General features: G+C 48.7%; 1 protein-coding gene across 9 annotated transcripts in view; it reads right to left on the bottom strand.

Moving 5' to 3' along the window:
• The window catches only part of L1CAM (L1 cell adhesion molecule), a 791,676-nt gene that overhangs the window by 68,935 nt on the left and 707,286 nt on the right, over positions 1 to 15,455 (bottom strand). For all 9 annotated transcript variants that reach the window (XM_069645402.1, XM_069645399.1, XM_069645400.1 and 6 more), the window contains 3 exons: positions 10,265 to 10,366; positions 7,803 to 8,000; positions 6,236 to 6,306 (listed from right to left, as the gene is read on the bottom strand). In XM_069645402.1, the coding sequence (XP_069501503.1) occupies positions 6,236 to 6,306; positions 7,803 to 8,000; positions 10,265 to 10,366 (371 nt within the window). The remainder of the gene's footprint in view (positions 1 to 6,235; positions 6,307 to 7,802; positions 8,001 to 10,264; positions 10,367 to 15,455) is intronic.

Below are 15,455 nucleotides of genomic sequence, written 5' to 3' on the forward strand. Positions count from 1 at the left end.
TTCCGCCCTGTTTCCTGATGTAAAACATGGTGGTGGTGTTGTCGGTGAAGATCCTCACCACCTTGCCCTTGAGGGACGGAAGGAAGGACCTGAGGGCCCAGAACACTGCACGGAGCTCCAGGACGTTGATATGGAGGGACTTCTCCGTCGGGAGCCAAAGGCCTCTCGCGTGCAGGTTTTCGGTGTGCGCTCCCCACCCTTCCAGGGAGGCATCCGTGGTCACTGTCTCCTGGTGGTCTGGGGTCTGGAAGTCCATGCCCGCCGTCAGATGCGCGCGGTTGCCCCACCACCGGACCGCTCGGCGGAAACTCTCGTCGAGTGTGATCCTCTCCTCGAAGCCGCCCGTCATTTGGATCCAGCGCGCGTCCAGTAACTCCTGCAACGGGCGCATCCGGAGCCTGCACATGGGAATGAGGTAGATGCAAGAAGACATCATTCCGAGGAGGGACTTGATGGACCTCACCTTGGCCGCGTCGGAAACCAACATCCGCTGTACCTTGCCCAGGATGGACCTGGTCCTTTCCTCCGACGGGGAGGCCAGAAGGGACACTGTGTCGAGCTTCGCTCCCAGAAACAGTGCGTTTTGCGCGGGTACCAGGTGGGACTTGGCGTAGTTCACGGAGAATCCCAGGTCCGTGAGAAGTTGGACGGTCCTTGCCGTGTGCCCCAGTCGTCCAGGTAGGGGTAGTCGTGGATCCCCTCGCGGCGCAGCTGCGCCGCCACCGGTGCAAGGCACTTGGTGAATACCCTGGGTGCCGACCGTAGTCCGAAGGGGAGGGCTTTGAACTGGTAGTGACGCCCTTGGACCACAAACCTGAGGAATTTTCGGTGCCCCTTTAGGATGGGAATATGGAAGTAGGCATCCTCCAAATCCAACGACGACAGGAAGTCTCCTTCCTCCAGCTGCCCCAGGACGTGCTGGAGGGTGACCATCCGGAACTTCTGCGCCTTGATGAACTTGTTCAGACGTCGCAGGTCTAGGATGGGGCGCCATCCTCCCGTCTTCTTCTTCACGAGGAAGTATCTCGAGTAAACTCCGGAGCCCCGAAGCCTCTTTGGGACGAGTTCGATGGCGCCCTTCCCGAGCATCGCCTTTACCTCCAGGAGAAGCTGAGGGACGTGAAACTCTTTCCTGGCCACGGGGGGGACGCGCGGGCACCTTCTTTGAAACACGAGCGCGTGGCCCCGGGCTAAGGCATCCAGCACCCAACGGTCGGTGGAGATGGACTCCCACACGCTGACGAAGCTCGCCAGCCGGCCTCCCACCGGGGTGCTTCGGTGGGGGCCCGACCCCACGGCCGGTTCAATCCTGTTTCGACGAGGCTTTGCCGCCTTGACCTCCTTGGCGACGACGGCGGGGTCCGCCAGACTTGCCTCGTCCTCTGTATGCCTCCTGAGACGACGAGCGGGCCGCTTGACGGTAGGTGGAGAAACCGCCGCCGGAACCTTTGGAGGCGCCCTTGCCTCCGCTGCTCCGAAAGGGCGTCTGTCGTTGCTGCAGAACCCCAAGGGCCCGGGCCGTCTCAGTGTCCGCTTTAATGGCCTGAAGGGAATCGTCCACTGTTTTCCCAAACAGGTTGTTCCCATCCAACGGCATGTCCAGGACTCTGGTCTGTACGTCTTGACGGAAGTCCGTAGCCTTGAGCCATCCACGCCGCCTAAGGCACACGCCGTTGCCCAACTGGCGGAACCCAGTGTCGGCGATGTCCGTCGCAATAGTGATGGCGTGGTCCGACGCCACCTCACCTTTCTGTAGGATCTCCAGGGCATCCGCCCTCCTGTCGTCCGGTAGGAAGTCCAGCAGGGGAGCCAGTTTGTACCATAGCTCCCTGTCATAGCGGGCCACGATAGCCAAGGCGTTGGCCGCTTTAATCGTCGTCGCTGCAGACGAGATGACCCTGCGTCCCATAGCGTCCAATTTCTTTCCCTCGCCGTCCGGTGGGGAAGTCGATGTGGAGGCCGCACCCCCCCCGCTTTCTTCCTGGCCGCCGCGGAGACGACGGAGTCTGGGGTAGGCTGCGCCCGGAGGCACAGGGGGGCCGCGTCCGGGACCCGGTACTTCTTCTCGTACCGGTCTCTTCTAGCTGGCGTCGTGGAAGGGTTCTTGAGGAGGGCGAGGCCCTCATCCCAAATGTCGTCCAGTAGAGGCACCGCGAGGACCGTCTTCCTCTTGGCCTCGCGCCGTTGATAAAGGAATCCTTCCTTTTTCTTCTCCTCAGGGCAGAGTTGGAAAAGCTCGGATGCCCTGGCGATCATGGAGTGGAACGATCCAATCTCGTCGGGCGGAGAAGCCCTGGTGGGAGGTGACGACGGTAGATCCTCGTCGTATACCTCGTCGTCCGTACCCGTCGCTGCTGTGTCAGTCCCCGTATCATCCCCTCGGGTGGACGGGGAGGAGGGCTGGACGGGGCGCGACGGCTGAAAAGGAGGTGGAGGGTGAATCCTTCTTTTCTTGGGCGGGGGAACACCAGAAGGTCCCGGTTCAGGATCCCCCGATGGGAGAGGTTCCTCCGTCGGCAACGGTAGTCTCGTCCTTATCTCTGAGCATAAGGACTGTATAGCCAACAAAATGGCCGTCGAGTTGTCTTGCGGCGCTGGCAGAGGGGAATCCGACGGGCGATCAGGGGCCCCGTCGGCACCCTCGACGATGTCGTCGTCACCTGCGTCGGGACCCATCCCGACGGGCCGGTCTTCTTCCACGCCAAGGCCGTGGCTTAAGACCTCAATCAGCTCTTCCTCGAGGTTGAGGCCGAATCTACGACGACGCCCTGCCCCCCCTTTTTCTTCCCCGCCGGGGATTTCACGGGGGTCCTATCGATGGGCACAAAAGAGGACTCCCTCCGAGGTGGCAGGGAGACTCTGAGCCCCGAGGTCGCCACCACTGGTGTAGCCTCCACAGGCTGAGCCAGGGCCGCCGCGACAGTATCGATAGAGGGCTTGGCCGGATGGATTAAGGCCTTCACCACCTTAGGTGCGCTCACCGCCTTATCCTTGAGGGGGGGGGACACTGCCTCGCTCCCCCTCCGATGGGGCCTTCGAGCTCGACCGGGGCCTCTCCAGGAGCTTCGCCGGGTGCTCGCCTTTCCTCTTACCCGACCCAGAGCGTTGGCTCGTGGTTGATGGTGCCGGGGAGGGTGCGCCCTGCCTGGCGCCCGTAGAGCCCGACCGTTCGGCGCTCCCGGTGCCAGCGGACTCGCGGTGCTTGGCCTTGTGTTGGACCCCCGTCGCCGGGGCGTCCTCAAAGGTCTTAGAAGACCGCTCAGATTTCTTCCTCTTCTTCTCGCCTGACGGGCTCTTCCCTTCCAGCCAGTTGGCGAGACGTTGATGGCGGTCCTTCATGGTCCGCTCCGACATATTGCCGCAAAACGCACAGTCCTTCTCCACGTGCGTCTTGTCCTCATGTAAGCAGTAGAGACAAAAGGAGTGTTCGTCCTCCTTAAAGACGTTCTGCAGCTGGCATCCAGGGCAGATCCTGAACAGCTTTCCGGGCGTCGAGCTTCCCTTCTCCTGGGCCATGTCCGGGCCTGAGAAGCTTCTGGAGTCCTCCAAAAGCGTAGCTCGACGAAATCTTCACCCTTGAGGGGCGCAGACGAATCCGACACGGGTCCCCGTTGATCGGATGGAGAGTCGGTGGAGCTTGAGGCTCTTTTGACCGAAAAAACGAAGTTTTTGAGAAAAAACGTGAAAAAATAGCACTAACGCTCGAGAGCAATAGCACGAGGATCCCAACACATGAACGTGCGGTAAAAATCTGAAGATGGCTGCCAGAGGCGGTGCTTAGGTAGAGGGCAGTCATTGGCTGTGGTCAGTATGACGCAGAGACCAGTGATTGGTTATTACTACGAAAGACAGATCAGAAACGAAACTGATACTGATTTTTTCTTTACCGAGGATTCCCAGCCTGACGACGGGGAATATTCATGAGCATGTGAATCCATGCCAGACCCCATGCTGGAGAAACTCATTTATCCTTTCACAAGTGCCCCATTCATGCCACCAGCCTGTAATTGACCATTTTCACTGCGTGATTATAGTGCCTATAGGATGAGAACTCTATAGGGGAACACAGAGAAGTCTGGGGAAGCCAGTGCTTCCGAAAGGACAATAGTGAGTGTCAGTGTCCAGTTACATGTCAACACTAACTCCCTCCAGCTATGTTTTGAACTATAATTCTCATCTGCAATAGCCAGCATCATCAATGGCGAAGGATCCTGGGAGCAGTAGTCCAAAGCACTTGGGGAGCCACAGGTTGCAGACCCTTGTTCTAGTAAAACGTTCCAATGAACCATAACAAGACCTACATTGTATAGTCTAGATGTTGCCTGGATCTCCCCCTGGCACTTCTCCCCTTTTCTCCTCCCTGCACTTGCGCGATCTGAATGTCACTGCGCCCAGTAAGATCCTTGTCTTGTTCCCCTTGTTCCCTTCCCATGCCTTGTTGCGCCTTGAAAAACTTGTGTGTAGGCGCGCTAAAAATAAATATCAGATCATATCGATCATATCAAAACCGCTGCCCCCCAAAAAAACATTTATTTCAATCAAAAAAACTTAAAATGTTTGAACTCATAATAGGATAATATTGCATTTAAATAAACACTGACCCAACAAAGAACATTTATATACTAAGTTTTCCCAGAGACCAGCATCTGCAGCAGGAAGCCAACCATTCCCAAACCTCGGCCCACAGACAAGGAACAAGACAAAAGCGCCGAGCTACACCGGCTTCAGCGTGAACTCCCAAACCCCTTATGGAATGTCCACGTGTGAGCAGAGGCAGAGGACCACCTCACCAAACCGAGAACACCACCAAAAATCACCCGGGCATGCATCAGGCACAGATATCACCACCCGAAAGACCACAAAGACCACGTGGTGGACTACAGGACAGTGCCAGGAACCACACTCAAGGTAAGGCTTGCACTTAGGGTGTAATTCCACCAAGAGAAGATTCAATTACAGTAAATGATATGGTGTCGCCCCGTCAACCATCTCGCACTTGATTTATGAACAGTGATTACCAGTTTGTTTCTTCAAAAAATGGATTTCCATTGCATTCAATGTAGATATTTTGCTAAATTCAGTGTCATCATTTTCTCTTATTGTAAAACCCCTTTGCTGGTGCACAGTGTTCCATGCCTGGGCACTTCATATGCCTTTAGGTCACAACAAATAAACATAACACTTATGCATTATAAACAGCAAATACCACGGCAGTACCACCCAACATCACTGACAGTCCCAGAGAGCACCACTGCAAACTCTCAGTGGGAGGATCACCAGGGTGATGAGGAGGACCCCAAAACGCCACTGGGAGAAAGATCACCCAACACAAACAGTAAGAGTATCAAACATCCCTTGCACCTGCAAAAACTGCAATGAGAACAATGGATTAACACCAGGCTCACCACTCAACACCACTGAAAGGACCACCAGAAACCCCAATTAGGACTGCACGACACCACCGGCAGCAGGTCCAAAAACACCACGCGTAGGACAATTGGACACCAGAGTGGCACTCTCGCCTTGCTCCCTCGTGACTAGCACACTATTGATGAATGAGATCCTGGTAGAACTCCTAACTCACTCAATTTAACCAATTTCCTTGCCCCAATCTACATGACAGAACCCCTAATGGCCCAGTCCATGTGTCCGGCATACCAGTGGCTCTCCCAGCTCTTCTTACTTGACCAAATCCCAAGTGACCCCCTTGCCTCATTCTCCAAGACCAACACTCCAGTTCCACCGTTGCCTCGCTGCAAGCGAATGACACTTCGGTGGCATGCATGCCTCGCTCTCCACACGATTGGCATCCCAGAGACAGCTTCATTCCATGGTGTAACCAACAACTCCATGGCACACACGCCTTTCTCCGTGTGGCCGACAGCTAGTGAAACCCATGTATATCACTTTGTCACTGACACCGTGGTGCTGCTCCTGTCCAAGTGGCTGATATTCTGGTGAGAAACCACTTTCAGGCCCCTTGCTGACCCTCCCCTCACTGGTGAAAGCCATACCGGGGCCTCGTGCTTCTCTCTACCTATGTAGTTCTGTCTCTCTTCTTCAAGTAAGTGACACTCTAAAAGCCTCATTGTGTGATGCCTGGCTGGCACTCCGGACTCCATTACAACCCTGGTACTCCTACGTCACCTGATGTGACAGAGTGGGTGAAAAAAGCAAATTAGAGACTCCATGGAGGGTGAAGGGAGTGGCGTTGGCGACGGAAGCTGTAACTCACCTCCCAGTAGATGTACATGTTGGAGGGGTCGTTTCCTCGCCCTTTGACTTGTTTGGGGTTCTTGTCAGGCGCTAGGAAAGAAGAAAACACTCTGAAGAGTTTTCAATGAGTAGGACTGCTGGTATATATATGTAGATAGAATAGCTCGCTGGGGTGCCTACATGCCAGTCCATATGAATGCCCCCTATGGGGCAGACAAGGCATATCTAGGCTTCACACAGCCTCAGACATTGGGGCCTCCAATCCAGGTCCACACAGTGCATGGAAATACAATGGAGAACATTCGATTCTAAAAGCAACCATTTAGAAAACAGGAAGAGGGAACATAGCTGCCATTTCCGGCGAGTCATTTCCCACGTAATCTCATTTGTACTGTGTTGTTAACAAATTATACTGTGATGTCATAAAAGTGCAACGTGATGTCATATACGTGTATATCAATGCCATTAAGCTGCAATGTGACTCATCAAATTGTATGGTGGGCTTTTCAATTGCACTTTAAGGACACTTTGAGATATATTTAAATGGCATTGGGCCTCATTCCGAGTACGGCGCTAACCAATGGCGCTATTAACGCCTTGGTTGACGCCGTACCCGGACCGGCAGCGCCTTGGTGGATGGCGGAATCACCGCCCCATTCCAAGGTTGGCGGGGCGGTAATTCCCCATTCACCAAGGCTCTTCCCCATTCCCAAATGAGCCCCCATAGGGCTCAATGGGAATGGGGAAGATGCAAATAACGGTGACCGTTCATTACGGTCACCGTTATTGGCTTGGAGGCCCCTTTACGCCCTCGACTTTAACACCTGCTCAAAGCAGGCGTTAAGGGCGAAGGCGCAGAGGGAACTCGGAGTATGGCGGTAAGGGAATACCGCCACCGGTCTCGTTACCGGTGGCCGCTATCCCTTACCGCCATACTCGGAATGAGGCCCATTGTGATTTTACAAACGTGTACTGTGTGATGTTGTCAGATTGCTAAAACGTTAGGAAGACTTGATCCCCACAGTGTGATGTTCGGTGATGTTTAGACACCACCATGCTATCACATGTATAATGTCTCAATGCATAGGCAAAGGGGTGCCAGAGGAATCAGAGGGGGAGAGGCGAGAATGGATGGAGGGGTGTCGGGAGGATTCTGGCTAAATCCTGTAGGAGGAGGTACAAAGCCAGGGGGAGACTGTGACTAACAGATAAAGAATGAGAGGCAGAGTGGAGAAGAGAAGGTGCCGGGTAGAGAACAAGTACAGGCACACACATGATGCATGGCAAGTCCTTATTTCCCATAATTCACTGAAATGACATCGCACTTATGGGCGGAATTCAATCAAAGGTAAGTCTACGATGTGTACTGTGTCCAGTAATGTCATCAGAGGGTCCTGGTGGCATTTAAAACACCACCGTAGATTTATCTTTCTGTTTTTTTGTTAAGCGTTCAGAATCCTACGGTAGCATTACAGGACGATTGGACAGAGCCGCACCGATGCTCATATTTACTAGCGCTCACTACTGCCCAGCTGCGGTGAGACCCCTGCTGATGTTTAGCGTGCATGGACAGTGGGCCTCCTCACCTGCTTTTGCAGTTTCAAACCTGTCCGAGGAGCTGCTGGGCTTACTCTTGCCGACCTCGTTGACAGCCGTGACCCGGAACTGGTAATTCACCCAGGGGGAGAGCTCCAGCTCCACAGAGTTGAGGGTCCCATCGACGCGTTTCAGCTCATGCCACTGATCCTGGGTGAAGGAGTCCTCCTCGTATTCAATGATGTACTCTAGAAGGGGGCGACGAGACACAAGCAAGAGCTCTGAACGCATGCGCCAGGCAGAGCCGCCCATAAGACACCACCCCCCTCCCCCATCACAACAGAGATGACTGAAGACAGGAAGAGCTGGAGATTGGTCCATTGGGGATGTTATAATAGGATATCCATTTGAAAGGCCTGTTAAGCTGGATATTGAGTCAATTCTCAGATGAGCTTTCCTGCCCCCAGACCATAAGAAGGCATCCATCTGACCAAAGCATCTTTGTTGGAATCAAAAAACAGAATTCCTAGCCAGATGTCCTTGTTTGAGTGTCTCTGGATGCCAACATGTCTCTAATGGTGGCTCATTAGTGGTTCGAGGTGTGATACGTCAAACATTGTGTGATGCTTGTAGTTGACCATGCCTTTTTTACTAGCAGAGGATCTCAGGAAGTATGGAAGATGGGTCATGATGGGCTTAGGCAGCAGCCGGGACCAAAGTGATGGAAACATACTAAAAACAATTGCTTCCATCTGAATGTAGCCCTCACCCAACACAAAGGTGTCTACAATGTCCATGAAGAGATTATTGAATCCATAAGCATGATGGGAACGCCAAGACCCAGAGGGCTTTCAATTTACTATTATTGGCAGGACCCAAAGCCTGAACGGAATTGAAGCGGGATACCTTTTACAGTACTGCTATAAACTGATCACCAGTAGTTGGGAATCTAGTTCATCAATTACAACTGAAGATTGGTATTAAAAAAGTCACTAAAAAGTAATGTAGCTGTGAATAACATTTGCAATAGGTGCTGACTAAAAACATTCAAATGCAGATCCCTGAAAATCCCTTTAATGATCTATTGTAATATTATGGGTGAATTACAACGTATTATTTCAGAGTTCTAACAACAATACAAAAGAAATGTGCACACACAGTTTATTAGGCCTGTTGCTGTGCCAAAATTGTAAAAGTACAAATGTCGATGTATGCCTCTTGCAGCATGGGCAGTCCTTAGCATTCGAATTCATTCAAATCAAAGAGACGAAAATACTTACAGTACTTTTTGTACAATATACTAAAAAAGAATGTAACATAAATACTGTTCCATTGGATGTATCTTTGGTCTAAATGGCTTTGGAGCCAAAAATTCCTTCCACTATAATCAAGGGACTGCCTGATGAAGTGATTGTATAATTGCGTGTGTCTGTGAGGATGGGATTCCTGCTCTATAATGCCAAGGATCCCTGAGGAAGCAGACACTGTCTGAAACATGTAGGGTAGGGACAACACTGCTGGAGCAAGATGCTGCTGTTTCAAAACAATTGGTTTATATTGAGGATACCCAAGGAAAGGGATCCACCTAAGATAATGGTTTGAAATCAAAGTGACTCTCTGAGGAAAGGGTGCCTGCTCCTCCAGGAAGGCAGAGCTCCTGTTTGAAAACACGATGGATAATGGTGAGGGTTCTTGAGGAAGGAGCTCCTGCATAGAAAACTTTTGAATAATGGCAAAAGTCCTACAAGAAGCAGCTTCAGATCCAAAACTGGGCACAGTTGCTGCTTGGAAACTAATTAGAAAAGAGAGACCCCTTCCAGAGGAAGTTACCTCTGCCTGAAACATGTTGGAGGGTGGAGAGGAGTCATGAGTAAACAAACCCACCTGCTCTGAAAACTACTTAGAGAAGAGTAAAGGTTCCTGTTCCACGATTGGCTGGATAATGGTGGGACTCTAATAAAAATAGCTCCTGCTCTGAAAGTGAATGGAATAGATCACAGAGGGATCTGCTGCTATGAAACTAGTTGGAGAGCAGCAAAATAAAGGTCAACAAATTGAGATTACATTGTATGATTATGGTTTTGCAATCAATGTCCCCCTTTTAGTTGTTCTCTTCCCCAGAACTGCTTCTGAAAACATTTTTTTTAAATACTGGCAGTACTAAACCTGTATTTTATCACTACAAATATTTTGTTCTTACAGACTGATTACTTTTATGTTGCCTATTAAATAAGCTGGAAAATATAACTAGAAGAAAGGGATTGCTTTTCACTGCTTGCCAGACCACAGTATCAAGAGCATTCAGACTGCAATCTAAACCTCTGGTCTACAGTCTACTCTTTGGATAGGTCCCCATATATAACTTAGGTGGCAAAAGTGTGTGCAAAGAGGCACTGTGGAATTCTAGAGTCCAGTGAAGAACCGATCTGGGTGTTTTTACTGAAGGCAGTGGTGTTTGATCCCCCCCCACCCTCGTCAAGTCCAGTGGAACAGAGGCATGGCTTTATCTTACCTTCAATGGGGCTGTTGTTGTCGTCTCCAGCCAGCCAGGTCAGCGTCACACCACGGTCCTTCCTGTCCGTCAGCTCAAGGTCTCTGGGCGGCGCCGGGCGATCTGCAAGGGGAAAAGTCAATCAGTGGCAGGGAACATGCACACACTTGTGTTACCTTCAAGGAGAACCTGAGGAAATGGTGTGATCGCAGAGCATTTTTCTCAAACCTGTCTTATAGCCTGTGGACACTGAATCACCAAAACATTAAGGTGATTTGTGCGCTTGCAATACAGATTGAGCCTCTTTGAATCTGATATATGCATATTCAATGTGTTGCCACAGAGGCAGTCAGAGGGACTCTACACAACTGCATGTGTAGAGTGCAAATACAGCTCCAAGTGACAGGGACTAAGAGGCCATACTGGGCCCCTATTGTGAGAGTGAAGCTGGCTAATGTAGATTCCCATTGAAATATAAAAGCTAGTACAAAACAGTGACAAAAGACCTAGTGAAATGAAAAGAAATGGGCCTATTTCAACTCGACTAAAATGGACAGGTGCTCAAGTGAAAAGGAATCTACTCGAGAGCTTACAACTGCTGGATGAATGGGAAAAGACATGTGTGGCTGGAAATGCTGTTTTCCTAAAATATAAAAAGTTACAATTTCAACTTAAAGAGACAGATAGCTGCATGGGACATTGACTTCCTCACAGCACAAGACGGTGATCCAGAAATCCAAATAGAAGCCAAGCATTTTGAATTTGTTCATAATAAAAAAACATATTTTCATCATTTAAAATGACATAAAGGGAAAGGACTATTTCATGTTGTGTAAACATGAACACTGGTTTCTATGTAACTGTGGCCTATGAGTGAATAACATCAAAAGTGAACTTATATCTCTTCCGAATGTAGAGCAAGATTTCATTGTTAACAACATGCCCAGATGCAATACTAAATGTAACCTCAACCTCAAGTCCTTGGGCTGAGCCCCTCTAGGAGAAAACAGGCCTGGGTTTCAGTTAAATGCAAAATAAATATAAAGAATTAGATCAGAACTGTGGAGGGATAGATAAGTCGGCCAGCTGAAATTGCCTTTAAGGTCAGGCCTCCCCATTAACTGTGCATTGGTGGCCAACAGACATTACCTTTTTAGGGCTGACTTGACCTCAAGAAATGGCCTTCAGAGCCACTAGCGAATCTTCAAACAATATGTGGCAACAGACCATGCTGATAAACACATGTTCATGTCAGGGCATAGAAGAGAAATTAAACTTAAAAAAAGGTGGGGGCTACATATGAAACTATGAACTCCCATGTGATGCATTGCCATAGATTAACATTTAGCTGCCTTTTCTTTAATTAAAAGAGAATCTTGATTTGCAATGAGCTCATCCCAGACTCATATTAAAGAAGATAAGAAACACATCAGTACCGTGTAAATACAAATTCTGTTTGATGTATACAGTTTGAGTTATGAAGAACATTATAATTCTGGCCTTCTCATAATTCTGAGGAAAAGGAAAGTTGGTGTGTTGATAGATTGTGAAATTAATGTTTGAATCTTGAAGTGTCAGATTTGTAACTATTTTGGCTTAGGAGAAAATTGAAGAAAAAATTGGTAAGTCCTCCAAGGAAGAGCGTGCAGAAAGAAGATTAGAATTTTCTGAGATTTTAAGACCACTGAAAAGGTAAACCCACCTGTCATGTTGGGATGATGAATCTTTCTCCTTCCTCAGCCTCCATCATCCACACCTCCCAACTCCTTTTCCTATCAGCAGGCAGTGGGCGTATATGGTGGGAGGGGGAGGGAGAGCCAATCCATATTGTGGGAATTATTACAATACATGAGTGTCATCAGCCCTCTGAGAGATTAGTTTTCAATCTGAGAAGGACAGACTTTTCTTTTCCACTCTATTCCAGGATATAGTCTACTTCTGGAGTCTTACGAGGAAAAACTAGCAGAGCGACAAGGAGAGCTACCAAGGCCATCAGGGTAAACCTTGCCAGGAGAAAAGCTGTTTACCTGGAAAGGCCTTAAACCTTGCATTGGAGACAGACTGGGAAACCTAGAAGCTAACTGCGCCTGCCATTTGAAGAACCAGTGGAGTACTGATGTTGGGGACTATCCTTGACTGAAGCCTTTGACCAGAACTGTGTTGTTCTCAGAGGAGCCCTGCTGTTTCCTTGGATGCCCCATAACCAAGGCCTCCCATGTAAGTAGATTAATACAAATGCCAACAAAAGTGTGGGGGGGATCTGCCAGCCTTAATCTCCATTTCACTTAGCTGGTAGGGGGGAACTGGGGAGACCCTTGGAACATTTTATTAAATATAACTCAAATTAATTCTCCAATACAAAACCACCATGTCCATTTGAATTGAGTTGGGAACTGCCTGCCTTAATCCTTTCCGTTAAATTGTGGGGGAGGGGGTGAAACTGTGTAGATCCTTAGCACATTTAATGAAAGTTAAATCAATTAAATCCCAAATAGAAAAATCATGGGATGAGTGTTGTTAGAGTTTGAAACTAACAAAGTTAATGTCTAGTGTGTTAGAACCAGAATAGACAATAAGTACTTGGGTGACTATTTTCTGAAACCCTGGATTTCTGTACAGAAGGGGGTGTCCTGAATCCCAAAAAGAAGTAACCCTAAAACTCTGCCTTTCAAGTGAATGTAGAAACTAATGTTCCCATTTATTTTAAACAACATCCCATAGCATTGTACTTCCCTTCGATGAGTGGTGAAAAAAAAAGTTTCCCATTTATTCTCAAACCAGAATCCCCAAAGCCTTGAATTTCACATTAGTGTGTGTTGCATAACGATATTTCCCAGAGAGTTCATTCCCAAACCTTGCCTTTCAAATAAAAGCCCAAATGAGTTTCCCATTGCACTCCCACTACCTGTACCTTGCCTTCACACCAAATGGGTCATATCTGCTTGATGCCTACAGGGTGGGGTTGCTGGGAGAAAAGAGCATGGTAAAAAAAACTAAGCAATCAATGTGTGTTTTACATGTTTCTATGGGTTCAATTGTAAGAAATCTGATGTAAAGTGATGACTGCCCATCTCCAAATGTTATTTGTGTGTTGTAGTATCTGAAAGTCGTTTAGAAATATAAGTCAGTCAATTGGTGCAAGTAATTTGAAATTGTGATATTGTGCAGTGCCATGGCATTGGTGGCTGATGGTTTGGTGACTGTTCTATTATTCTTTGTCAAACCTTAAATACATATATATTCTTACTATACACCGGCCTGGTTCCTAGCTCATTGGTGGTAAAGAGGGAATTTGTTGAATGGTACTATATAGGTTGAAGGCCTCTCTAAAGTTGAATCTACAAAGCACTTTGTTGCGCGCCACCTGGCTTGGGATGGGGGGAACTCCCAGAGTTGAGAGTGATCGCCCACTAAATCATGACACAAAGTTGTGTTAACCTCTGATGGGAGGCCTGGAATTTTGTGTTACATCTAGATGCAACTTTCCACGGTTGTGATAAAGTCTGGTTTGACCTCTGCACTGTTAAATAGTGAAGTGACCTATGGAGATCTGCCACTTCTTTTGGGAAGTTGTCTTGGCAAATCTCTGAACCATGTGATCACACCTCTTGAATGTGCCACATGAGGCCATGGCATATAAAGACTGCACTATTATGTTAGTCTAAGCGTTTTCCTTTAATTTAATAGTTTGATATCATAAACTCAAAACTCCCATCTGCAAAGTCTAACCACTGGGAAATAAATGCACACTGCCCAAGACTGATGTGATGTCTGTTTACAGAAAAACCTGATTTACTCTCATTAGGGAGAAGGGCCAATTGGTTCCAATGAGAAGGCAGGATGGGACTGGGTAACTACCTTTTCTGCAGGTGATTGCTGGCACCCTATGCATCTCACGTTAATACAGTATAGCAGCAGCGTCCACGCGGATAGCAGTTAAAGATCAACACACACGGTATCTTATTGTGACATGTTTCTGCACTACGGTCCTGCCATATCCAGCTAATGTCTGAGAGCCACAGCAATGCCTGTTAAAGGTACGGCCCATATGGCAGCCTTGAGCATTCCTACTACAGGCATGTTTCTGTTAAACGCCAATGCTGCCCTGCTCCTGGCAGCTTTGTTCAGAAGGGGGCTCAGGCATAGTTTTCAATTGTTCCTTTCTTTAGAGACAGAATTGTACATTTCTTGGAAGAGCGTGGTAAAAAAAATCAAGCATTCTGGCCATCTAATGCATATGCACCCAATGTCATTACAATAATCCTATCACAGTGAGGTCAAAAATCAAGCAAGATTACCATCTAATGCATGTGCCCTCACTGTCATTACAATAATCCTATTACAGTGAGGTCGAACATCAAGCAATATTGCCATCTAATGCATATGCACCCACTGTCATTACAATAATCCTATTACAGTGAGGCCGAACATCAAGCATGTTGGCCATCTAATGCTTGTGCCCCCACTATCATTACAATAATCCTATGATTACAACCATAATATCAAGAGTAAGCATTACTATTGAATAGAGGGGCCTCCTCCAAAAGCCCTGCCACTCTTGTTATTTTATTTGAAGTTGTGAATACTGGGATTATGTGTAATCGATGCACACCGTGTTCTGGTGCCGCCCATACTGCTCTATCGCTATGGAGGCCTGCCGGAGAGGGTGGTGACCTGATGGCTCACACCTGCAGATGTGGTAATATAAGTGGTGCAAGGTATGCCGAATATGACCTCCCCGATACGAACCACAGGCTCACTGAATCAGGGAAGATGGAAATGTGGCCAATGAGTGGCACTGGTCGTGGTGGTTGCAGTCCACTGTGAGCAGAGTGAGCTGCTGAAGCTGGCCTCTTGGCACGTGCCGGGGGAGCATGCACCGAGGCCCCACATTTCATCCGGTGGGTGTGTGACATGGGGCACCATATCATGAAGCTTTTTCTGGCACATCAAGCAGGAAGCATGGCCTTCCATCAGCCTTGGCTAGGCTGGATATGGCTTATGGGAGTTGTAGTCCAAACCATCTGAAGAGCCAAAGGTTGGAGACCGCCTCTCTAGGTTGCGATACCTCATATGAGAGCAGGAAAGGGGGTGCAAGAGGGCAGAACACATCCGCTTTCGGGATCACTCAACTGGGAAAGGGCTCCTCTTCAGCAACGAAAGCTCACAACACCTTAGACAATGAGATGTACCATAAACTCTGAGGCTCAGA

This window comes from Ambystoma mexicanum, chromosome 2p (genome assembly GCF_040938575.1).
Source record: "Ambystoma mexicanum isolate Mex_15411 chromosome 2p, UKY_AmexF1_1, whole genome shotgun sequence".
Lineage (NCBI taxonomy): Eukaryota > Metazoa > Chordata > Amphibia > Caudata > Ambystomatidae > Ambystoma > Ambystoma mexicanum.